Source organism: Eriocheir sinensis, chromosome 2, assembly GCF_024679095.1.
Source record: "Eriocheir sinensis breed Jianghai 21 chromosome 2, ASM2467909v1, whole genome shotgun sequence".
NCBI classification, from domain to species: domain Eukaryota; kingdom Metazoa; phylum Arthropoda; class Malacostraca; order Decapoda; family Varunidae; genus Eriocheir; species Eriocheir sinensis.
Window position 1 is genome coordinate 29,747,026 of NC_066510.1, and position 25,265 is coordinate 29,772,290.

General features: G+C 41.9%; 2 protein-coding genes, 2 long non-coding RNA genes and 2 other non-coding genes across 7 annotated transcripts in view; 3 read left to right on the forward strand and 3 right to left on the reverse strand.

The window, feature by feature from the left end:
- LOC127002388 (uncharacterized) lies at positions 1–6,915 on the reverse strand. The gene is made up of 10 exons (XM_050868270.1): positions 6,784–6,915; positions 6,143–6,170; positions 5,752–5,882; positions 5,085–5,223; positions 4,507–4,776; positions 3,107–3,385; positions 2,433–2,705; positions 1,993–2,126; positions 988–1,126; positions 1–270 (listed from the first exon to the last, which is right to left on the reverse strand). The coding sequence occupies exons 1-10, from the start codon at positions 6,823–6,825 to the stop codon at positions 143–145; spliced, it is 1,563 nt and encodes a 520-aa protein (XP_050724227.1). The 5' UTR covers positions 6,826–6,915; the 3' UTR covers positions 1–142.
- Positions 5,152–10,673, forward strand: LOC127002412 (uncharacterized). Its single transcript, XR_007756183.1, has 3 exons — positions 5,152–5,279; positions 5,734–5,915; positions 10,528–10,673. It is a non-coding gene; the product is annotated as an uncharacterized LOC127002412 (long non-coding RNA).
- On the forward strand, positions 8,638–8,742 carry LOC127003014 (U6atac minor spliceosomal RNA). Its single transcript, XR_007756837.1, has one exon. It is a non-coding gene; the product is annotated as a U6atac minor spliceosomal RNA (small nuclear RNA).
- On the reverse strand, positions 9,305–9,377 carry Trnaa-agc (transfer RNA alanine (anticodon AGC)). Its single transcript has one exon. It is a non-coding gene; the product is annotated as a tRNA-Ala (tRNA).
- The window catches only part of LOC127002357 (rab3 GTPase-activating protein non-catalytic subunit-like), an 18,890-nt gene continuing 3,423 nt past the window's right edge, over positions 9,799–25,265 (reverse strand). The window contains exons 6-26 of the mRNA XM_050868244.1: positions 24,866–25,070; positions 23,829–24,005; positions 23,187–23,337; positions 22,825–22,914; positions 22,282–22,421; positions 21,726–21,894; positions 20,543–20,677; positions 18,673–18,908; positions 18,151–18,302; positions 17,336–17,434; positions 16,897–17,050; positions 16,561–16,752; positions 15,865–16,290; positions 15,126–15,347; positions 14,416–14,589; positions 13,869–14,050; positions 13,448–13,666; positions 13,004–13,153; positions 12,418–12,543; positions 10,808–10,960; positions 9,799–10,717 (exon numbers count right to left, since the gene is read on the reverse strand). Coding sequence (XP_050724201.1) covers positions 10,541–10,717; positions 10,808–10,960; positions 12,418–12,543; positions 13,004–13,153; positions 13,448–13,666; positions 13,869–14,050; positions 14,416–14,589; positions 15,126–15,347; positions 15,865–16,290; positions 16,561–16,752; positions 16,897–17,050; positions 17,336–17,434; positions 18,151–18,302; positions 18,673–18,908; positions 20,543–20,677; positions 21,726–21,894; positions 22,282–22,421; positions 22,825–22,914; positions 23,187–23,337; positions 23,829–24,005; positions 24,866–25,070 — 3,729 coding nt within the window. The 3' untranslated portion in view covers positions 9,799–10,540. The remainder of the gene's footprint in view (positions 10,718–10,807; positions 10,961–12,417; positions 12,544–13,003; positions 13,154–13,447; positions 13,667–13,868; positions 14,051–14,415; positions 14,590–15,125; positions 15,348–15,864; positions 16,291–16,560; positions 16,753–16,896; positions 17,051–17,335; positions 17,435–18,150; positions 18,303–18,672; positions 18,909–20,542; positions 20,678–21,725; positions 21,895–22,281; positions 22,422–22,824; positions 22,915–23,186; positions 23,338–23,828; positions 24,006–24,865; positions 25,071–25,265) is intronic.
- Positions 10,807–17,145, forward strand: LOC127002406 (uncharacterized). 2 transcript variants are annotated; one of them, XR_007756171.1, is made up of 4 exons: positions 10,807–10,953; positions 14,446–14,643; positions 16,160–16,299; positions 16,919–17,145. It is a non-coding gene; the product is annotated as an uncharacterized LOC127002406 (long non-coding RNA). The 2 variants fall into 2 exon arrangements; XR_007756179.1 differs by having other exon boundaries at positions 14,446–14,635.

Below are 25,265 nucleotides of genomic sequence, written 5' to 3' on the forward strand. Positions count from 1 at the left end.
TTTCGTAGATAGTTTTATTACACGTCGAGGTATGAACAGATAATAATAAGATTGTTCCAGGGTGACTTGTGCGTTCTCTCTCTCTCTCTCTCTCTCTCTCTCTCTCTCTCTCTCTCTCTCTCATGGGGGATGGACCCAAAGCCTACATGGAGGTGTCTTTGATGTGCCTCTCCCCACTCTTGGCCGCCACCAGCAGCACCACGGACAGCAGCACCGCCAAACCCGCAGACACAGACACGGACACGATCATTGCGGTCTGGTCTGGCTTGGCTGTGAGAGGAAAAGGGGGAGGGGGTCATGAGCGGAGGAACATATGTGCCTTTTTCGTTTCATGGTATTACTAGTTGTACAATCACACTGTGTACTGCCTGGGGGTTGGGATGGCATGTTCCTCCCTTCTCTTTTGTTGTATACCTGCAACAATAAACTAACAATCATTCATATACACTAAAAGAACAGGAAGATTGCTAGAATAGGGGCTTATATTCGTATACGTAAGTAGGCTAGATAATTCACTTTTTTTCCGATGCATACAGTAAAAAAAGTATCATTCAGCGTATTATTGATGAACTGGATAATCATATACTCTTAAAAACATATTCCTTTGCAATTTTATAGGCTGTAGGAAGCTGTTTAATGTTAAAAAACGACTAACTAACTAATTAATAATGTAAATATTTCATGTGCATTGATGTAAGTTACTTCAACCCCAAAACAAGAAGTAGGCTAATATATATATAAAAAAGCGCTATATATTCAATCTATTCAGTCAAGTTCTCGCTCATTATCTCATCGTTTCAAGCTCGAATAATGTAAAACTTTCATGCAACACCAAAACAAGAAGCAATAGGAAAAACTGCAAAACTTACGTCATTCAGTCTATTCAATCAAGGTCTGGCTCATTCCTTTTTTTACTTTATTACTTTTATTTCATCGTTTATGGGATGACCGGCGATCCTTGGGGCAACTGTATACATTGGTACTTACGATCTCCGAAAGCTGCAAAGGGTTGTTCCTGGCACGTCTTGTCGCTGCTCTTGCCTGGAGTAGATTTGAGCGCAGCCTGAACACACACCTTGTTGGGGCCCGCCGTCTGGTTGTAACCCTCGATGGTGTAACTCTTGTACTGGCGACGAGGAGGTGACGAAGGGGATTGTTAGGCGAGGCGGGAAAGGGGCGACGCGATTTTAATGCTTGTGTTTCTTAAGAGTAATGTTGTCTGGTGATATATTACCACGTGTTGATTGCGGTGTTTCGGATTGATAATTAAAAGATGTAAGATTGCTTTGTGTGTGTGAGTTGACAGGGATGGACAGACAATATATAGAGAAGAAAAATATAGCAAGATGTTAAACCGAGAGGAAGAAAATATGTCGGTTCCCAGACGCATCAGACATCAACCTTCCAAAGACCGAAAAGGAGACGAATCAGGTTCCCATGACTGTTACTTCACGTTCATAGTACATAAGCGTTATTAGACTTCCACCAGAGTCATAAAACTACCCATGGAAACGCCCACAACTCCTATGAAAGCCTTATCAAATGTGTATGCTTGTGTGCCGGTGTGTTTTACTGAGAATATGGCCCACAATAGTCTAATAGCTAGTTATGGCATTAAATTTACCGATAAGCATGTTTATTAATAGCCAGAGATTAACTGAACGTTGTATTAGTGGTTATTAATAGCCTCGTAATTATAGTGAAAACAAATTGTCGAGATCGTTTCTGCGGGTCGTTTCCTCCTTGGACGCCGCGCAGTTCCAACACGTCTATAAGTGACATCTTTTCCTCTCATATGTTCCTCACCGCAAAAACGATCTCGCCATCTGGTTTCTCTGTAGTTTGGCTTTTTAATTATATGTCCTTTCAAAACGAACTCGCCTCGATCCGTAGGTATAGTCCCCCATATGTTCACCACCACAAAACGATCTCGCCATCTGGTTTCTCTATAGTTTGGCTTTTTAATTCTGTGTCCTTTCAAAACGGACTCACCTCCGTGTAGTCTGAGTGCTCGAGGTCGTCGCCCCAAGACACGAGATACTTGAGGTTAGGCCTGAAGATGTCCCCCGGCCAAGTGATGAAGAGCGAAGTGGTCTCGTACACCCTCACGTCAATCTTTTCGAGGGCTGAGGGTAAGATGTATATGATTAGTTAGTCTCTCTCTCTCTCTCTCTCTCTCTCTCTCTCTCTCTCTCTCTCTCTCTCTCTCTCTCTCTCAGCGAAGCAAAAATAACAGCGAATTGGAAGATTTTGAGAGGTACGCGAAATCTACACATCATTCATTAGTAGTAGAATTTGTTATTGTTATAGTAGTAGTAGTAGCGGTAGAAGTAATAGCGATGGTGGTAGTAATAGTAGCGGTAGAGGTAGTAGTGGTGGTGGTGGTGGTAGTAGACGAGAGCGAGGAATGAGTGAGTTGCATCCACACATACCGGCGGGTAGAGTGGAGGTGCTGGTGCAGGAAGAGGTGTGGTCAGGGACAACGCCGGGGTGCTGCACCAACACGCAGAAGGTGTAGTTAGTAGCAGGCGAGAGGTCGGTGTAGCGGAAGGTGGTGGTCGCGGTAGTGGCAGTGGTGGCATTCCCAAAAATTACCGAGTATGACACAATGTACTCGATATTGCCCTCAACCTGACAGAGAGGAGCCTCCCACGTGAGCTCCGCCGTCGTGTCGGTTATGTTCATTACTGTTAGCTGATCCACCACTGAAAGAAATGCGGGGTTGTTAGCGTTCTCATCCAACGCTTCCACTAACCGTGCCTTCCCATGACGCAACTAATCCGCCACTGGAAAGAAAATATAATAGTTTGTCTTCATTCAGTGTTTTCGCCGTCTGTGTTTGTCTATCAGCTGCTCTCAGAGACCCACATTGAGTTTAACTACGTGAATGAATCAATGAATGAATAAGAATAAGGATATGAATACTGTAATAATAACAATAGTAAGAGTGAAACGGGAATAGCAAAATAATAGCCGTGATAATAAATGGAAACCGTAAAAATCGATAAAAAAAGCATATATGGTGTGTCGTAGCCATACAGTACAGCGAGGGGGGCAAGAAAGGCGGATGAATGAATGAATGTTTGGATGGCAAAGACTAACTCACCTTCCGGATAGGTTCCACAGGCGGTGCAGGAGGCCGCTATCAAATTATCGTCCTTGTCAAGTGCGGAAACACACGTCTCGTACACCGTGTCGAGTTCCAGGTCCTCAAAGATGGCGGTGGTGTTGGCGAGGTCCGTGGTGGTGGTGGTGGCGATGGTGTTGGACCCCAGCGTGGCAGTGACCTCGAAGTGCGTCACCTCAGAACACACTGGGTCGTACTGCCACTCAACCGTCATGTCCGTGCAGCCCTCGGTGGGACAAGACGTAATGGTGACTGCGTCTGTACAGAGGATGGAGATTAGGGCGATTGAAAAGGGGAGAAGAGAAATAAAATGGAAAGAACACGTGTTGATTATTAGGGAAAATCTGATGTGGAGAAATAGAAAGGAAAAGAAGACAGGAGGAGAATGGGAAGAAGAGAAAAAAAAAGAGGCGAGGTAAGAAGGAGAGCTGTTGATTATGGGAAGAAAGATAGTGTGGAGAAAGAGGAAGAAAAGGAAGACAGGAGGAGGATGGGAAGAAGAGAAAAAAAAGAGGCGAGGTAAGAAGGAGAGCATGTTGATTATGGGAAGAAAGATAGTGTGGAGAAAGAGGAAGAAAAGGAAGACAGGAGGAGGATGGGAAGAAGAGAAAAATAGGGGGCGAGGAAAGAAAGAGCGCATGTTGATTATGGGAAGAAAGATGGTGTGGAAAAAGAAGAAGAAAATGAAGGCAGGAGGAGGACAATAAAGACGAAGAGAAGAGTAGCACAAAGTAGGGAAAACAGGTTAAACTAGCATTATAGGCCTATCTAGGGGGAGGAAGGAAAGGATGAAGGAAGGGACGGGCGAAGGGAAGCATGGAGAGTATTGTTATGACTCAAGGGATGAAGGAAAGAAACAAGAAGAAAAAGAGGAACGGAGGGAAGGAAAGAATAGCACAGATCAACGTATTCTCCAAGTATTCATGATCCCAGAGTTAGTTTTTTTTTATGAGGCGTAGAAGGGCAACCTATATTAAGTGTATTATTCCTGACATTAAAGTAAAATTGTTCTCGATAATGTGTGATCTTATAAGTGGAAAGGGTGAAGAGGTTCTGATGGACTTTGCGGGAATATGAGATAAGTGACAAGTCAGTGATGAAACACTCTCTCTCTCTCTCTCTCTCTCTCTCTCTCTCTCTCTCTCTCTCAGCACCACACGGATCTATTTTTCGTCTTCCCAGAATGTCGACACGGATTAACATATTAGATTATTATTATCCTCTCCTCTCTCCTTTTCCCTAACTCACCTACTCTCGTCACTTATTATTCCTCTCTCTCTCTCTCTCTCTCTCTCTCTCTCTCTCTCTCTCTCTCTCTCTCTCTCTCTCTCTCTCTCTCTCTCTCTCACACACATACATACATACTATCTCATACGTACCATTTCCATCCCACCGAATGAGGGCGGCTGACTCCGGATCACTCTCTCCGTCGCCTCCCCTCGCGCTCACCCTCACAAACCCGGACCCTTTGTTGCACAGCGGCACCGACAGGGACGTCTCATTGGGGGTCAAGATCTCGGTGTAGTCGTAGTACCCGCCGTAGGTGACGTTGGCGACCGTGTCATCGAGGCACGAGGAGTTGGGGTTCGTCCAGGTGATTTCCTTCAGTGTCGAACCCGTTACTTTCAAGTCGGTGACGCCCGCGGGAGCTGAAAGGCGAGATGCAGAAGAACCGTAATGGGTAAAGGGAAGTTTTAAAGACACGGACAATATTGGATTATACTTGAACGCAATAAGCAATATGATGGACTAACACGAAATAATTGAAAAAAAAATAAACTAGTGTAGCAGAAGTAAAAACGGCAGCAATAGTAGTAGAAGTAGTAGTAGTAGTAGTGGTAGTAGTAGTAGTAGTAGTAGTAGTAGTAGTAGTAGTAGTAGTAGTAGTAGTAAGAGAATTGAGTGGTAATAGTATATAGCAGTAGCAGCAGCAGAAGAAAACCTCGGGAGCACATACCAGTCTGCACATTGACGCTAGGGGCCGTATGGGTGCCGCCGCTGACCGAGACCACAACATCAGCACACGGCGGGAACATGGCACACTTGTCTCCCGTGGAAAAACTGCAGGCGCCGTCCATGGAGAAGCAGTACTGAGTCTGGAGGGGCGGCGAGGGATGCATTAGTCAGCCTGCCTGTGTGTCCCTCAGTAGGAGTAAGCATGATGAGTGACACGTTGCTTAGGATATTCGATCATTTATTTGAGAACTGTCTTAGAATATTTATTTGAGGCATGTATGTACCTATGGATGTATATATGTATGTATGCATGAATGGATGGATTGAGTGCATACATGTTATAAGTTTCATGCGTATCCCAATCCCACCCGTTACCTCTATTACCACCAGAGCAACCACCACCACTATCAACCACAATCACATTTCCCATCGCCATTCCCACTACTACAATTGCCACCAACTACCACCACTGCTATAATCACCATCACCTCTACCATCATAATTTCCTCTACTACAATTCCCATCAACCACCACCACTATTAAAATAAACACTTCAACCATCACCACTCCCTCCATCACCATTAACCACCAAAGACCACCAACTACTACCACGACCACCATCATAACCACCCCCTCCCCTGCACTTCCAGACGAGGCCAGACTCCCACCGATTCACAGAAGGGGTGGCCGTTGGCTTGGATGTCCACTTTGTAGGTCCCCACGTCCGCCCACTGCCCTTCCCTCTGCCAGTTCAGCACCAGAGACGTCGTGGTCACCTGGTTGATGGTCACCTTCTGGCCTGGAGCGAGGATAAGGAGTAAGGAGTTGACAGGTAAATTGCTCTGCTTACCTGTCGTGTAGTCATGTGTTTATATAATTTAGTCTACGTGTCTCATGTCTCATATTTCATTAAATTTTCAATATGTATTTCTCTCTCTCTCTCTCTCTCTCTCTCTCTCTCTCTCTCTCTCTCTCTCTCTCTCTCTCTCTCTCTCTCTCTCTCTCTCTCTCTCTCTCTCTCTCTCTCTCATACTTTAATTGTAATTGCATCATACTCACTCGTGACCCCCGTTGCAAATACACAGATCTGTAATAATAAAATAAAAAATCAGCACCTACAGTTAACAAGGGGTAAAATAGCTTAATATTCTTGGTTTTGAAGAGGGTCCATATAGATAGTTTTCGTGATAGTACGGAATTTTAATGCATTTCGTAATTTTCAGGCGGGTTTTAGAGAGTGAGTCTAGGGGATGAATAAAAGTGAGGATGAGAACCTGAGAACTGAATCAAGAACTTGTGTATTTTAGGGGTCCCAGGCGGTACGCGTGGAGCAGATTCAGGGCACATGGAACTCCAGATATTTAGGTTGATATTATAATTTAGACACTCAGTTTTCACATCATCTATTTCTAAAGGCCAAAGAGGGGGTCAATCGGGTTCTAATGAGTGTTTCTTTAGGTTCATTGTACAGAGGAACATTTAAACTACCACCAGAGTCATAAAACTACTACTGGAAATGCCCACAACTCCTTTGAAAGTCCTAGCAAATATGCGAACTTGGGCAACGAAATGTTTTATAATACGACGCTTAGTTTTACGTACCCTCGAAAATGTTAGGGGTGATTACCTTTAAGCCATAGGAAGTTGTTATTATTATTGTTATTATTATTATTGTTGCTGTTGTTGTTAGCGGGTATTACCAGAATGAGCAAGAGAGCCAGCCGGAGGGGGGAGAGTGCCATGGTTGCGGTGGTGGCTGCGGGTGGACTAGAGAGGAGACGGGACAGGATACATCGTAAGGGTGGTCACACGATAATGAATCACGTTTATCTGATAATCACGTTTTAAGAGGGTGAACCAATGACTTGCGCACACACACACACACACACACACACACACACACACACACACACTTCACCTGCCCCTCACTACACAAGACGGGTGACAGAAAAGTGAATATGATTACGTTTATCGAGGAAGGTGATGGAGAGATTCTGACGAGCGGCAATGGTGTTAATTAGCGGTGGTGTTGATGACCGGTATATTATTATTGGGGTGATCAAAGTTATGGTAATGTTGGTGGTGGATAATGGTGATAAGGGATGTAATAGATGCGTGGGTGAATAGAGAAGAGGTGATTGGTGGTGATGATGTGATGAAAGTAAAGGTCGTTGTCCGCATCAGGTTAAAAGTTTCTAGTTTATATTTTCTTTCCTTTTATTTCCCCCGCAGTTCTGTTATGATTATAAGACATACGATGAGCGTTTAATGATGTATTCCAGCTTCCAGCCTCATACTTATAGAACAAGTACTACATCAATGTAATGAGATAAATAGGGAGCCATATTTTATCATGAAGACGAGTAATAATTATGTTGTAAGTTTATTCTTCCTCACTATATCGACACAATCCAATAATAGTGTTACTTTCACAAGAAGAAAGGCCCAAACATCTACACAGCAATCTTTATTACTTATTACTCTAATTCTCTATGAGGTGGCGTAAAATGTTTTAGTTTATCCTTTTAAAAATGAAAACGTTCTATCGATCTTTTTTAGGCTAAACTTAACTAAATATACAGGTTGCAAAAAGATCTAATTCTAATAAGAAAAAGGGAAGATAGTTTGTGTTCTAGACGGTGTTGAATGATTAGCTATTATGTTGACTAGGTTTATGAGGTATACAATGATGATATTGATGAATGGAGGGCTATAGTTAGTAAAAGTGGAACTGGTAAATGACGGTAGTATAGTGGTTGTTTAGTTGTGGTGGTGGTTGGGGGTTAATTTACAGTGATTGTTGTAGCTGCCTTATAGGTGATGGAGATGAGATTGTGTCATCAGCAGTGCCTTACAGTTAGAGGTGATGGATTTGATAATTGATGATAGTGAGCTAGTGGTCGTAGTGGTGGTGGTAGCAATAGAAGTAAGGTATGGTGAAGGTGGTGATGCTGGAGGTGACAAGGTATGGTGAAGGTGGTGATGCTGGAGGTGACAAGTGACGGGAGTGCTGCTCGATACGGAAGCAGTAGTGATTAGTTCGCCCCAGATCACCTCCCCTAATAGGCGGTGGTGGTGGGTGGTGACTGTAGTGACGGAATAGGTGGTTTTAACGCCTTATTACTATTCAAGCGTTGTTATGGAGCAGTATATATAAAGACAGATGGTGAAAGATGATTAACACACGTAAAAATGAATATTCTTTGGCTTCTATATAATTTCCTTCTGTGTACTTGTACGAAAGAATTGATTATAGCCGGTAGGTGATTTTAATGCCTTAAATTTTATTACTATTCAAGCGTTGTTATGGAGCAGTATACATAAAGACAGATGGTGAAAAATGATTAACACACGTATAAATTAATATTGTTTTGTTTCTATATCATCCGCCTTTATGTTATACGAAATGAGAGAAGGTTAGCCGGTAGGTGATTTTAATGCTTTATTACTATTCAAGTCTTGTTATGAAGCAGTATATATGAAGACAAATGATGAAAGATGATTAATTAACACGTGAAAATTATTATTACTTGGCTTCTATACCTTCCCCTACTGTGTTGTACGAAAGGAGAGAAGGTTAGCACTCCCCTTGATAAGGATGGACAACACATATAACGTCAAGGCACTGTCGCTCTGGCGACACTTGACAAATTTTTCATGATCGCATTTGGCTTGTCCACCGCTGCGAAAGGTTATGGGTTCGTTCTCTGCAGCAAGCATGTCAAAACTAATGATTTCGATAATTTCGTGCACTGAAAAATGTTCGGTAGTGCCAAGCGTTCACGGGTTCGATCCTCCACGACTTCTATTATTATTATTTTTTTTTTTTTGTCGTAACATTATTTCCAGTTTCCTTCCTTTGCTACGAAAGGTTGTTATTAGTTAAGTTTGAAAGCTGAGCGAAGTTGTGATAGTCGTTTACTTAGTTAAAATATGTGGTATTTGAGCTTCCGTTCACGACTATATTTTACTTAAGGTAACGTAACCTGTGAGCTTCACATAAATACTTCAAATGGAATGCCTTGATGATAAGTTAGTGTGCATTTTGGTGAAAGGAAAAGTGAGTGTGCCAGTCGGCTACAGTAAAAAATGTAATGCCATTATCATCATCATTTTCACAGTGCTGCATATCATTACAGAGATTATTGCTGAAATTAATCTTCGCTTTGAAGTTTTAAATTGCGGAATCTCAACGCAAATAAAACATGTTAAAATGTGTCGTGGAGATGCGGGGTATCGATCCCCGTACCTCTCACATGCTAAGCGAGCGCTCTACCATTTGAGCTACACCCCCAACGCGCTTGGAAGGGGACTTTGCAAATGTATATTTTCTACAAATGTGCTATATAGTAATAATTTGATAAAAAATATCTCGTACTTATTACAACTAATAGATTGCAGTTCTAGGATTTGCAGGGAGCTGCCGACTAATATGTGCTTTATGACTGGGTCAGGGTTCACCTTTAGGGCTTAATTCTCAAGGTCAGTGCAAGTGTGGAAATAACAATGAAATGTGCTACTTTTTTGTCATATTACCTGTTTCTGGAGGGGAGCGAGTACTTGATAAGCTTTTTTTTCATATTTTTTACTCCAATTTACTTATATTCTGTGCATTACTTCAACTCATGCATGCGCACCCCCCCCCTCCCCCCCCCACACACACACAAGAAAAAAAAAGTAGCTATATGTGGATTGTGGAGGATAAAGAAAATAACTTGTACAAATAATATTCATTATGTATTATGGGTATTATCAAAAAATCTAGAATATATTATTAATTAAAGCTTTTTAGATATATCTATGAGAACCATGGTCATTGGAGACATGGAAAATTGAAGCAGGCAACACAACCAACGACAAGCTGTGCTGCAGGAAACTATTAACCATATTTATGATTTAAATCTATATTTCAATGTTAACAAGTTGTGTCTTTTCAGACCTGTAAACACAAATCTTTTTCAACAACTAACGATACGCACTTCAAATATGAAAAGTGACTCTGGAAAGCTGTTCTATAATGAATTTGTAATCCTTATTGTCGAATAAAAAATCACAAGCTTGCAATATTTACAAAATTTAAAATTACACTGAACATTGGAAAACCATTTACATATATTGTCAGGACTGCACATACCTTGCTTTTCAAACAAAAAAACAAATATTATAGGGCATCTTGTAAAACTGTTGACAAGACAATATTCACTGCAAGTTATACTTCACTTTGATAACCGTAAAGCAGAACTCTTCCAAGATAAAGAAATGAGAATTACATGAATCCTCAGACCTGTCATACTTTGTTATGTTTGGTTCTCACACCTGGAATAGCGCAATATATATCACATTCTCTTGAACTCTTTTGATGGAAAGCAGATGTAGGTATCTCTCCCTTTCCCAATTTATTTTTCCCCTTTCACATGTTATATAATACAATAAATATCATATAGTTTACAGGTTCTGCTAGGTGGGTAGACCAGGCTCCTCCTCTTCATCTTGGACAAAAGCAGTGAAGGTCTGGTGGAGTGCCGTGGCCATGCGATACTCCTGTGTTCCTTCAGGCAGAAGGTGCAGCGTTTGGCTCAGCAACTCTACACTGAGTTTCAGGGGTACTGCAGGGCATCGTAAGCTTCCAGAGTCCTGTGAGGAATAGAATATTTTTAATTGTACTAAATACAGAGACAGTGATTATGGGTTGCAAGACTCACTAAAGCAATGGCTATCACTCACTAATGATTTGAGCCACTCTGTGATGGCTGGAGCAGTGAGGGCCTGGTGGTGGGCAGAACGTGTGGAGACGGCCAAGTGGTGGTGAAGGCGCTGGCCGGCAAGGAGCACCAGCTGGGACCCCAACATGGCTCTGTCACTCGCCATAGGTATGATCTGTAACACCAAAGTTAATTTTAGCATACTGTATAGGATATATGGAATGAAGGAGAGCAGATGTTATTAAATGCAAAGTGAGAATAGGTGATGGGTAAAGCTCTGAGGTGGTTTGGGCATATAACAATTGACTGAACCCTAGCACTTTGTGTCCTTATGGAACACCAACATGAGTTTTGATAGGGACTATTCGCAGCCTATGTCGATCTGAAAAAGGCATTTGATTCAGCACATAGTGAAGCACTCTAGGACATTATGTGGATCCGTGGGATTCCTGCAAGTATTATTAACCTGATAACTGTTCTTTATTCTGGAACCGAGTGCTGTGAAGTGTGGGGGAGATATTTCCGGCTTCTTTCATGTTAATCCGAGTGAGGCAGGGTTGTGTCCTTCCTCCATCACTTTTCAACACTTGTATGAATTGGGTATTTGGCAAGGTTGTTGGTTATAATCATTGCAAAGCATCTGTTGGCAACATCAAGCTCACTGACCTTGTTTTTGCTAATGATGCTGCACTTGTCATGCAATCACTTAAAGTTCTGATGGCTCTCAATGTGCTACATGAGGAGGCAAAGACACTGAGACTGATGGTCTGCTGGACAAAAATCAAGGTCAAGTCATTTGGAGGCTTATTGGATGACATAGTTCAGCCTGTTCATGCATGTGAGAACACTGAAGTCACTGAAAGTTTCACACACCTTGATGGTGTTTAACAATGGTGGGTCTTGCCAGAAAGTGACACAGATTGGCCTGGCCCACGGTGTTATGGACTTGCTCAACACGAGTAAACAGCATTGTTGATATCTATGCAGGCAGAAAATTATTCAAATCTTTAAATCACTTGTGCTCCCTGTCTTACTGTATGGCTGTGACACATGGGCACTGAAAAGTGACTTGAGGAGGTGGATTGATACCTTTGGTACGAAGTGCCTTCACAGGTTCATGGGGTATCACTGGAATGAGTTTGTGCCGAACCAGCAACTTCTTGATGAAACTGAATCGTGGACTGTTACCAGCTTTGTCCTTCAATGCCAACTCTGGCTATATGGGTACGTGGCATGCTTCTTAGACATCTATTCTGCTCATAGGGTTGCTTCTGTATGAGAAAACCCTTAGTGGAGGAGACCACGGGGACACCCACGTAACTCATGCCTGGGGCAAGTCGATAGATCCTCCAAGGAGTACTTAAAAGGATATGATTAAAATCCTTAGCTATCCTTTCATCAATGCTATTTCATGTCTAGCAATGCCAAACATAATGAGCATGTCTGAAGGGGGGCATGGGTTCAGTATGGAGTAGAGTTTGGCACAGAACACCATCCGATACTACCATCTAGCATCCTCCTTAAATAATCCTTGCTAAAAAGAAATTATCAAGCTGAAACAATACAACGACAAAATTATCAAAGTTCTGTTCAGAGTTTGAGCCAACATTTAAAGACCTCTTCTATACCCACCTCTTCTGCCTGTTTGTCAAAGCCCGAGTTATAAAGTTCACAGATATACTGCCGGTACAGGGGATCCACCTCCATGTTCCAGCCCCGACTCAGGTCAAGGGCTTGCCGAACACCTGCTGGAATGCCCTGAAAAACAGCAATACATTTAAATATGGGCTCAGGTGATGTCAATGATTATTTATAATGCTCTGTGGTTTAGCTACTTCCCCACCCTCGTATTACTCACCACCTTAGGCTACTTGCAGAAGGTTCATTCACTAATATTCACTATATCAAACATTTCACTTTGTTTTCATAAATCAAGTTGCCTTTGAGCACCTAACAGACTTCTCAGCCTACAGTAATGTACACTATACAGAAGAAAAGACTTCCATAAGAAAATACTTCCATCACTAATGTATTTTGTTGATGTCATTAAGTTCAGCCTTTGCATATTCACTAAACCCACCTTAAATTTTTCCCTGCCCTCACTCATACAAGAAAGCATATTAGTATCATTGTATTTGACATTTCACTAACTGATTTTCAGGTTGGTAACCCTCCCATAAAGATTCTGATTTCAGTAAATGGCCAGAAATAGACCCACCTGTGAAGAACTGTTGTTGTCTGGCAGGGCATTGACTGAGGCACTGATGACCTTACACATGAGAGACATGCGAGCCTTGGACACATTGGGGTCAGTTTGGCCATCTAGATTCCAGGTCGTTGACAAAGGCTTGAAGAAAACGCTGCGACCCTGTGGTGTAACTTGTTATTAGAGAAACATATGCTAGGGAAAAAAGGATCAGCCCAGTCCTCAAAGATTCACATTGTGGCAAGTATAACACTCTAACTTTGTGGGGAAAAGTTACTGTAAAATGTGTTTGGCTTAGAAGCTACTAGTGTATGCCCCAAACTTTATTTTTACTTTACCTTTAGGGTCAATGCTCTAACTTTTGCAGAATTAGGGATCGTAAACCTTTTTTGCCAAACAAATTAAGTGCACCTCCATCATTAGCAAGGATGGATGGATACATGACATGACACTCACCTTGCCATCAAAGCATGAGAGAGGCTTCATGTTCTTAAGGTTAAGGTGAGCAATGAAGAAGAGGACGGACAGCAACTGGTGGTGGTGATATACAAGGTCATAACAGGTTGCCTTTTGCATGATGGTCAGTTCCACCAGCGCAGGAGAGCCTTCCTGACCACTCCAGAACCTGTCTGCTGTAAGCACTAGTGGTTTCTCCACTTCACACACTACATTTGCCTGTAAACAAAATGTGTGGTTAAAAAGTAACTCTGGAAGTTGACAGACTATATTGTTGATAAACGATGAAATACAGGAATCTGCATATAGTATTTAAAAGGCACATCTATTCAATCCACATTGCAAAAAGTGGTGCAGCTCTCGCCTCCGTGCTAAACAAAGATGCAAACTATAGATGATACACCTATAAACACCGACTCACCTCAAGCACCTGTTCCAGCAGGGAGAAGGAAGCTTTGAACACTGGTGCAAGGGTGTGTTCACCAAAGCCAAGGTCCCGAAGACACAACCTGTCTTTGGGAAGGCGGCCAACCTTTTCCACTAGACCTAAGGCAGCTTGAATGCTCTTGCTGACCCATGTCTCCCAGATCATCACAGACACTCCTGGAAGAAAAGATGTCAGTTGTTGGGCTTGGTTTATGCTAGCCTTCACACAGCTTGTTCTTTTGTACAGAAGCTGTGCGTGTGTGTGTGTGTGTGATGAGGCGAAAGGTAAGTGTAAAGGATTGTGCAAACAGTATTAAATGCATTAGAACAGGAGGTGTGGCAGGAAAAATTCATGGTGTGGTGCACTGTGTAGTCTTTCAAATACAACTCCTCACTCCCAACCTTGAAATTCATGAATATATACATTAAAGATGCAAATTAGTGAAATCTAAATAGCACTCATAAGTGTAAAAACCTTAGGAGTTAGGAGTGAATAATATGGGTAAGATAGATGATTTCAGTAAGAAACAGTCAATTCTTACCATGTCTGATGTGAGAGTTCTTTATTTCAGCGATGTGAGCAACTGCCTGGGAAAGTTGGGTGACGTCATCTGGATTCTTGTGCCATGCAGCCGCCAGTTCCCAGGCCATGTTGGTGAGCACAGAGTCACCTGCTACTGAGTGAGGGAACTTGTCTCCCACATTCTCTAGCAACTCTGCAAACATGGCACTGAATAAATGACTGGTGTCCATCTCTAGCAAGTTTGTGGGTATGATGTCCAGGGAAATAGTTATGATGAATGACTGTGTGTCCATCTCTAGCAAGTTTGTGGGTATGATGTCCAGGGAAATAGTTATGATGAATGACTGGTGTCCATCTCTAGCAAGTTTGTGGGTATGATGTCCAGGGAAATAGTTATGATGAATGACTGTGTGTCCATCTCTAGCAAGTTTGTGGGTATGATGTCCAGGGAAATAGTTATGATGAATGACTGTGTGTCCCTCTCCTAATTATTCAGTAACTTTTCTCAGTATAATGCCTTGCTTGTAAATGGTTTATGTACAATGTTCACATAATTCTCTAATGACTATATGATAATGAGCATGAAATAAAGTATATTTTTCTGTAAATGAAGGTCATATCCATAGTGTCAGAGATTGTACCCACATTTACTTTTATTTTACCTCCCATCTTTTGCCATGTATGAGGTCTTCAGTCCTCTGTTTATATAATGCTAACTTATATACATACCAAATATTTCGTTGTAATTGTAAAGTTCACTCTCTGATTCTTCCTCGCTAGGAGGTGCCTCATCTGGCATAATCTGAGTCTCCTCCTCTGCTTCGACAACTTCCATGTCTAATTGCTGTTTCTTCTTCCTCTGTTTATCATGCTGTGTGAGCAGCCTCTTAATGACTGACAAGGAAATCCCAGAGCCAATGAACCAGTTAGCTACCAATTCTGCAACATAGCCTGTAAAACAAGAGCACATTAACAGTGTTTCTTGCCATCCATAAACAATGGCATGCTACTGTCTCATCCTGCACACACCACAACATATGTATGTTCTGCTCTTTATTCTTCGTCAATGAGACTAATAAACATCCAGCTCCTCTTGCTTCCCTTCCGAGAAAATATGAAGCTGGCAAATAATTATTCAATCCACTAAACATCCTGTTATTGTTTGGAGCTTGTTATTGGATACTGACATGTCTAATTGCTTATCTTTATTTATACTGCTTATTTATCAGAGATCTATTGACCATGATCTTTACCGTTTCTTGTATTCTGCAAAAAAGGAAAAGATTTTGGACATCATTATAAATAAGAACTCTCATTTAAACTACTTGGAAATCAGAGGTACAAAACACAATAATGATACAAAAAAGATCATAAGGACAGCAGCAATTGTAGCTTTACGATGTTTGACTAAAATATTCCTAGCCACAGCCTGACAGCTTTATGATGCTGATTTACAGACAGTTCTTACCTTTACCCTTGTCCAGGAGCATTTTGACAGACACCTCTAGCTTGGGCTGCCTCACTAGACCACTGGAGGGCAGGCAGGAGGAGAGTCTGCTGAGGGGCAACAAACACCCAAGCTGCCACAACACCAAGTTCCATTCTACCATCTCCATTGACAGTCCTTCCCAGTCATTTAGAGACATAAATTTAGTAGTAGTGGCTTGCGTTTTACTCTCCTCATTTCCTTCGTCTGTGATCTCCATCTCCTCTCCTCTGTTCACCGACTCTTTTACTCTAATCTGATGTATCTTTGTCTCCAGGGTGGCGTGGACTCCTCGGCACAGCAGTGCAGCCAAATAGGCGTGATAAGGCTGCTCGGAGGCCACCAGTTTGTCCCTCACCACAGTCCACCACTCACTCTGTTCACTTACGTCACTAACGATCTTGCTTTCTGTTGGAGGTAAGAAAATATCAATAAAATATTCTGTAAGTTATGTGAATACATCTTCACCTACCTTCTGCTCATATTATGTTACTCAGCAACCTCTTTTCACATCAATTTCTTAAATTTTTAATGGTCTTGACACATTATCATGAGCAGAAAACAAATTGAAATGCTTCCAACACAAAGCTTCTAGTGAAAGCAAGATTCAGAATCATGACCAACCAGTTGAACCCTGATATTGATTTAGTCTTAAACTTCTGAGAAACATTTTCCCACCTGCAAGGGAAGACAGGGTATGCACCACCATGCCAAAGTGCAGGGTGGCCACTATGTCGGGGATGGAGCCATGGGACCAGTGCTCCAGGGCCAGGTGCAGCAGGGACTCAGGGTTGGCTCCACTTGTAGCCACTGACTCATGGAACTTCCTGATACTCTCCCTGTGCCATTTCCAACCAAATAGCAGCTCACCTATGGCAAAACTTTCCATATTAATAAGAGTATCATTATATTCTCATTCTCTCCGATTGATTTATTGGAATTGTACTTTACTCTGCCTCTTAACACTGTATGATGTCAACAGAGTATGAAAATATCGCACACAAACGAAATTACCTAGCCTGATTCTCTTCTCCAGCTGTATGTCTGCTTTAAGCTGTGTGGGCAGAGCCGAGGTGCCCACGTCTCTGGCCAGGACCCCAACAGACACATCCCAACACCGGATATATGACCCAATGCTCAGCACCAACTCAGCCTCAGGAAACCTCACCTAAGACAGATATAACGTTCAGACATTTCACATTTATGCCTATGTAGATATGATTCTGTTTTGAGAGTTTGAATAACATAAAATATACTCATTTATTGGTATTGTTTGCTATAACCAGACAATAAAAATAAGCTGAAATGATTTCTGATTTTTCATATTCCCAACACTTCCACATATAAGAACAGTCATTTTATAGTAATTATTTCATTAATATAAAACCTAATAATTTTGCAACTACACGTAAAACATTATCTGTGCCTTCCTATTTCTTTAAAATTTCCTTACCCTTTTGGAGCTCCCTGCCTTGAAGGGTTCATTGCAGCCACATGCTGACATGAGGTCTGTTGTCTCCTCTGGAGTCAGCACCAGAATTTTGGCCAATTCCTGCAGAACATGCTATGCTGATTTTGTCACTATATCCTACTTGCAAAAATGATACATTATGGATGCCAATTTAGATAGACTGCTTATTGAGAGCTCTGAAATTAATTGAGTTCAAGTAACTAATGCAGGAAGGCAAAAGATGACCACAGCAAGGGAAATTACATTTTAAATCTAGAAGATAAGGTAACACAGTGGCCTCGCATCCAATGCGTGTTTGTTCAGGGCATTTCATGTCCTAACGGTGGATTTTTTGGGCAAGCATTTTTTTTTAATTACTGTAATGTGTTTAAAATGGTCCAAAGCATAAAACAAAAACCAGCAGACAAGTGGTTCAAATCCACAAATATTTCTGTAACACACAAAAAAATCATCCATGGCCCATCAGACTTGTTGCTCTCAGCAAAATAGATCATTTCGTTCAATGTGATGTAATCTCGGACCAAATTTCAGCATTAGACGCGAGGCCACCGTATAAGATTTAAAACATACATTTCCTTACTGTTTACAAGGGGCTTTGGTCTGATTCCTGCAACAAAAATATGATGAGAAGAAAAAAAGAGGAAAGAAAGACCAAGCTATCAATGGGACAATAAACACAAAAATATTACGCTATCAATTCCATGACTTAACTCAACCCTAAAAGACCTAAGGATTGAAGACTTTTCTGCCAATAAGATTTCCCTTCCTTATGCCCCTAATCCCACCCCATGACTTACCTCCAACAGCACACTGTCTTCTGGATCAGGTGAGGCTTCCCTTGCTGAGTGGAGTTTGCTCAGCACCAGATAAAGGCTCAGTAGCTGCCTCAACCGGACCAACTGCTGCCCAAACAGCCGACTCTCATGGTCCAACATCTGAACGTCCTCCTCTGTAAAGGATAATTGGCATATAGGGAAGACAGCAAAGTAGTCAAGTTGGTAACCAGAATGGAAATGTTGAAATCTTAAATCACAAACACAAAATAGCACAGTAAAATGGTAGAACAAAATATAAGAAAATCAAGAAAATAAGTATAACAAACAAATTGGAAGAACAGGTTACACAAGATCTTAAAAGTCCAGTACTTTTGGATCATATTTAAAAATAAAATAACAAGCTGTCTTGAGTAAATAAAAAATGTTCTTGAAACTACTATACTGTCACCTCCAACAGTACTACTGAGACTACTGAGAGTTACCACACCATTACTTACTCTACTTCACACCACCATCAACTCCTCAACATAACTAACTACTCACTGACTTCCACCTCCTCCTCTCTAGTGTAGATTGGCAGGAAGAGGTCCAGGAGTCCTTGCAGGAGGGAAACAGTGAGGTGCTGTGAGAGGATGAGGGTTGCCACTGCCTGCTTCCTCACTGCCATGGTCTTGATTTCTGATATCACAGTCAAAACCTCCGCCTCACTGCCACTCTTGAGGTGGGCCTTGAGGGTCTTGACAAGGTGAAGGTCTCTTGCACGCTTGCTGGTCTTCCCTCTGTGATAACAATGCAATGAGTTAGTGATAAAAAATGTAAGATGCAGGGATGGAGTGAATACAAGACTTGTGAATTTGAATACGAATATGAATACTTCAAATTCCAACAAATACTAGTATAAATTTGAATGCATTGAAATGGTTTTAATTAAAATACAAATATGAATATTTCTTGAAAGTGTTCATGAATACATTCATGAATACTTTTCATTGAAAAATACCTTTTTGATGTACTTGGGCATAGCAGTGTTCTAAAGTTATGCAACAGATAAATGACCTTATGAAACTGTACTCTACAGTCTACACGATCACCCAGGAGGATGGAATTGTAAGAAACGATGGCTATTATTTCTGATAATAACTTTTTAAAGGATCCTTTAGGTTATTTGTGGAATACAAATACTTTTCCCTTGTAATTGAATATGAATGAGAAAACTTTGATTTTTATCAATAATGTTACGCCATCCCCTATACCACACACCAACCACGGGCAGGCAGGCAGTGTGATCCCCAGAACAAAAGGCGGGCGCCGCAACTGTCGACAGCGGCCCACACAGAACACCGAGGGAAGGAGGCACAAGGCAGGGCACAAAGATACACGTTCAACACTAATTTTCCGTTTAATGCAGGTTCCTCACACAGTACAGCAACTCTCAAGGGCACAGAACAGTTAATCAGGCACACAGAGGCATGACAGACTCACACACAGCTCACGACGGGCGGGGCACTCAACTGAACCCGCAAGCAGCCACGCGTCTCCCTCAACCACCCCTCAGCGCCTCTCGTTCGCAACTCAACTGCCCCCGGCGGGCAGTGGCCGTGGCCGCCACCGCTCCTCTCTCTCTCTCTCTCTCACCCCAGCACATTGCACCATGCTATGTCAACATTGCATCATGCTACCCACGATTTCATCACATTACACATGCAATCACACACAAACAACACAAACAAACATGCAAACACACCCACAGGTGTAACAATAATTATTTGAATACAAATACTGTACAAACACACACAAATATGGTATTTGAATATATTTGAATATGAATATGAACAGTCCACCTATGGCAGGATGAAGATACTGTGATGAACAATGTATCAAATTAGTGTATTTACTAAGTTTATTACGGACATAATGTAACTGTATTCATTAAAATTTTCTGATTAATATGTAGCTAAATTTGTATAATAATCCATTATTATCAATAGTGTACATGCTTCAGCATTCGGCTGTGTTTGATAGTGATGTATTGATGATGTGTATGACAATAACACTGAAAATCCCCAATGTAGTCCATGAACTCTGTGCTGAGGGGCGGCTAACACAAGGACAAAATAAATGCTGTTTTATTACTCATGGAGGAGCAGAAAAGTATTAGATGAGCAATATTATTGAGGAGTAAACTCTGACATAAACAGAGTTGAGCAATTTATGAATACACTCTACCATGACTTCGAGTACTGCTTCAGGGGCCAATGGGATGGAGATGAGCACTGAGGCCATGAGCAGCTATAGCAAATGGACCTAAATTTGTTTTTATTCTCTCACTCTTTCACCCCCCCCTCCTAATATCATATAGTAAAAAGATGAGTGAGGTGAAAGGCTGCAAACAATCAATCACCATCGAGCTCACCCTAAGGCCAGGTGGAAGGGTATGGTAATCTCACTCATGGTACCGTCTGGGGTGATGAAGATGACTGGGAACACTTTACACCTCACGCCCCTCACACTGTTGGTGCCGAGCAGAGTGTGGGGAGTGTAAATCAGCCTGGTGGAGAGATAGACTGGTGAGTATCATTCATGCACGTCATTCTGAAAACTTAAGCATAAATATGTGTAATGCCAAGAAGTTTAGATTAAGGGTGGAATGTACAAAAAGATCACAAAAGTAGATTCCACTCTTAATTAATCTAAACTTCTTTGCATTACACGACTTAATACTTACATACACTTCAGTCTACTTTTGTGATCCTTTTGTACATTCCACTCTTAATCAAAGCTTCTTGGCATTACATATGGAGAGAATGATATGGAATAGAGACAAGAAACATATGCTGGAAAATAATAATAAAAAATACAACTAGAGCAACATGAGCAATATCTCCTTTGATGGGTATTTATTTTCTTTTGTTTTAGCCTGTGGTGCCAGTAAGCCTTCTTGGTGGGGCCTGATGGTCGGCCCCAGCCTGTTATGGTGCAGGCAAATGTTTATGGTGGCGTCATCAGCCCCCCTAAGCTCATCTTTGATTCTCTTTTATTAGAGTAAGAATCTAGAGTATGGGTTGATAGGCAGTCTTCAGGACAGCATGTGGGTAGTTTTAGGCCACTCGGTGGTGACTGAAAAATTCAAACTTGCAGCAGCGGGTGGGACACAAACCTGCATCCTTCTGGACGCGGTGCTGGCACACTAACCACTCAGCCACTGCCTCCCCATATGCTTCTATGTAAATAATGCCATGTTGCAGCAATATGATGGATTGTAAGTATATGAATAAAACTATAACTAAATACATGCTCAATATCTTCAGATTTCTTGGAATTAAAACCATCTTGTTGAATGACATGCTCTAATTGCTCTAATAATAATAAATTTGAATAAATTGAGTGAAGAGTCATTAAGGGTTTAGTTTTATTGATGTAATTAGAATGCAACATGTTGGTTGCACAATGACATACCATAATGAAAACAATGTTAAAATCCTACCTGAAATAAGGAATAATAATGATAATGGCAAAAATAATGATGCGAAAAATATGGACAGTGGCAATAATGATGGAGGCAAACTGAAATGATGCCAACAATGAGGGTTACCCACCTGGACTGTTTGGGCACGTTGAATGCTGCCACTCTGGGCCCTTGCTGAGGCATCCACACCTCCAGCAGGCCTCGGCGTGGGGCGTAGATGAGCAGGAAGGTCACCCAGCGCTTGGTGCCGCCCCACTCACCTTCAACTTCCACCCAGCCACAGTCAGCATCACGGTAGCCTGTACAGAAAAATTGTTCTCATCCATCTCTCTGGGTGCTTAACTATGCCTACACTTAGTGTTTGATTGAAGAGTACTTTCACAAACTCTTTCTATGAATCATTACGTTCGCACCTCCAGAATTAGGTGGAGTCTTCTTCATACTAAGTTAGGCCTACATTGTCTGATTAAGCTGCAAAGTTATATATAATATCTAAAACACCTGCTACAGAGCATTAAACTGTGCTTTAACATGGAAAAACAGAGTCATGCTTCCAGTACCATAAAAAGTGAATAATAATGGAGTAAGTTTGAGAAACAGGGATAGGGGCAGGGAAATAGAGTGAAGATACAGCTTAAGAAGAGAGAGGGGGAAGGTCATTTGCTATTAACTCATGTGCCACTGACCTTTCCACATACGAAGGGCAGTGCCTTTCTGCACATCAATGAGGGTAACACGACCAAGGTCGTCTGTTACAGTGGCCAGCCGGCGACCAGCTGCCATGCTGATGGTGAGGCCTAGTCTCGGCTTGTCTGGTAATGACCACCTGTCAAATACACCATTTTATGCACCACTTAATACATTAGGTCAATTTTCTAGAGTTTAGTGCTAATTGTCTTAACATTTGGTCATGAATTCTGATCAGCTGCTTTCAAGGGAATTTTAGCATAATGAAAACTTGTTTGGTTATGATTCTTTATTTTTCTAGTGCAATGAGCCACTTTCTGTGCAAAGAAAGGTCTCTATGAATATTTAAAAATAGTAGAAGTAAGCATGTAAGGAGAATTACTAAAAAATTTCCTCGAGACATTACAGTTGATCCCAAACCCTCTGAAAAAGCTCCATAGGACAATGGAAAAATCAAGATATAGATTTAATAGATGGACTTCCATCTGCCCATATCCCTGAAGCCTTCTCTCCTCTGGAACAGGGAACAGACACCTACGTACCTATAAGGCAGTGGAGTTGCAGACTCAATCTTCGGCTTCATCTTGGATGGATCGACATCTTTGTTTTTGCTTTTCCCAAACAGCCAACCACTGAAATATTATTACTGTATGATTTCTGTGTTAAATGACCTTTAATCCAAAAATGAAGAACTACATTTGAAAAAGATAAAACTGATGAAGGGCATTAACTTTCAGAATGGTTTGTTTGTGTGGTTTTAATTGTATTACATAGTAACAATGTATCGCATGACATCATCAAAATTAAATGCATGAGGTCTTTATATCACAATTTTCTTGATTATTCACTATAAAAAAAAATATCTCATTCTTTCAAAGGAGCCTGAAACTAGGACTGATTATACCTGGCGGCAGAGACAAGAGCGTCTTTCAGTTTGCTGGCATAGAGGCGCGCCACATCTGCCACAAACGGGGGAGCCGAGCCCTCCTGTGCTGTGAGGAAACCCGTGAAGGGAGAGCGCCCTGTTGTGAGGTGCAGGGAGGTGGCCGGCACACCTGGGGTGAGAAGGGATTCATAATGGCTGAGGCAGTTTGGAGGATTTAAAAGTTACTTCTATGGGACTACCTGGTTTTGTATTTGGGTTTTCATTTGTCTGTTGCTGCCAATTATTTTCTGTTCTTAAAAAAATGCAAGTGATTAAGTGATGATTAGCCTATTATCATTATTTCTAAGTAGGATCTGAAAGCCTCATACTTTAGGATCTTAGCAGCTTTGATTCAGAGTGAAAATGTGAACCTCTGTGACCTATCAACGACAAAACAAAAAGAGTGTATACATCAGGGCACCGCTCCACCCGAAATTAACCTCTCTTTTGGCCACTCTTTACTTTTGTCTGTTGTGGGAGCATTGAGTAGCAGGTTTTTTTTTTTTTTTTGACACTTTTTGTTGCCCTTCAGCCGTCAGTTGTAAAAAATAAAAAAAAAAATAAAAATAAAAAAAAAATATATGTGCAGCTTGTTACTTTACCTTAACTTCTCCAACTTACCTGTGGAGACTGAGTGGTTGAAACCTTTGGCCAGAGACGTGTAAGCCATGTGGTCATAAACACAAGGAGGTGACATGCCAGGGGCAGTACAGTCCACCACCGTGCCCTGGTCCACTAGTCCCCACTTTTTATAGCCAAGGGGGGGTACAGTTACTGTGTCCCCACCACTGGCAGCTGCTGAAATATCCAAATGGGGAAAGGTCAACACATTTCTCTGAGAACCAGCAATGCCTTCCACAGTCACAGGACTTTTTGAGAGGGAGAAGGTTTAGCTCCAACGTTTCCAGACTGTCGTACTCAGCCGCTTGTATTTCCTGACTTCCTACCCCAAAACTGTCTTCTGGGCTCCAATAACGAAACTCATTTATAGTTATTGTTAAAAGAGTTAGATCCTGATGTTTCTTGGCAATAGTTAGGCATCAGAAACCGGTAAATACTATGCTCTGAGTACAATAATCTGGCAACGGTGGTTAGCTCCTTTCCTATAAATAACATCAACGGTAAAACTCTGGTAATCTGAAAGGCAGTTGACTGAAGGTCATTTGGATTATCAAATTGTTTGGAATGTCTAAAGAGCCATTTCCTGACAACCCTGTGAGTGTTGAGGGGTGTGGGGGGTGTAGGGAGGGTGTAAGGGGGTGTAAAGGGGTGGACAGGGTGTAGGGATGATGTAAGGGGGTGGACAGAGGGTATAAGGGGGTGGAGGAGGGTGCAAGGTGGTGTAGGGTGGAGTAAAGATAGGTGTAAGGGGGTGGAGGAGGGTGTAGGGAGGGTCTAAGGGGGTGGATGGAGTGTGATTGGGGTGTAGGGAGAGTGCAGGGGGGTGTATGGAGGTGTAGGGGTGTAGGAAGGGTGTAAGGGGTGCCACAGGGTATATGGAGTGTATAGGGGAAATAGCAAACTTTCAGCTCAAATAACAAACAAATTCTGGCATATGTAAAAAGTTTGGATCCCTCGGTTATAACGGATTTTCATGTAGAACATCACCTCCTTCCCGTAAATTGGGTTTACCATACACACAGTAATTATCTGGATACCTTTAGCCACCTGATTCCTGCACCCACGAAGAGTCTGGAACAGAGAGAAACCATCGATGGTGGTGATGGCGCGGGGGTACAGAATAACCAGCTCCTCTGTTCCATCCTGTGCCAGCAACAAGGGGCTCCCGGCTGGCTGGGTGCGGCACTTCAGGCTCAGTACCACCCCATCCTCAAATTGTTGGGACAGTAGCACTAAGCCACTCTGTAGGAATGGAGATAGAGGTTAGAATTTTCAGACAAAGTTTTTCTATTCCATGTGAAGAGATAAGTGCTGCAGGAACTAGCTTTTCTCAGACATCTTGAACTAAAGGCAGAGAATGGAGTTCATACTTGCCAGAAGCTTACTTGTAGGATTCATATTTTCTAGTGTTAATGACTGGCTCCAAAATGACCGAAA

Coding starts and splice junctions, on each gene's coding strand:
- LOC127002388 (XM_050868270.1), bottom strand. CDS start 6,825: ATGGCACTCTCCCCCCTCCGGCTGGCTCTCTTGCTCATTCTG. Junction 1,127..1,992: donor AGCACTCAGACTACACGGAG/GTGAGTCCGTTT, acceptor CCTCGTCGCCAG/TACAAGAGTTACACCATCGA. Junction 271..987: donor CTTTGCAGCTTTCGGAGATC/GTAAGTACCAAT, acceptor TTCCTCTCACAG/CCAAGCCAGACCAGACCGCA.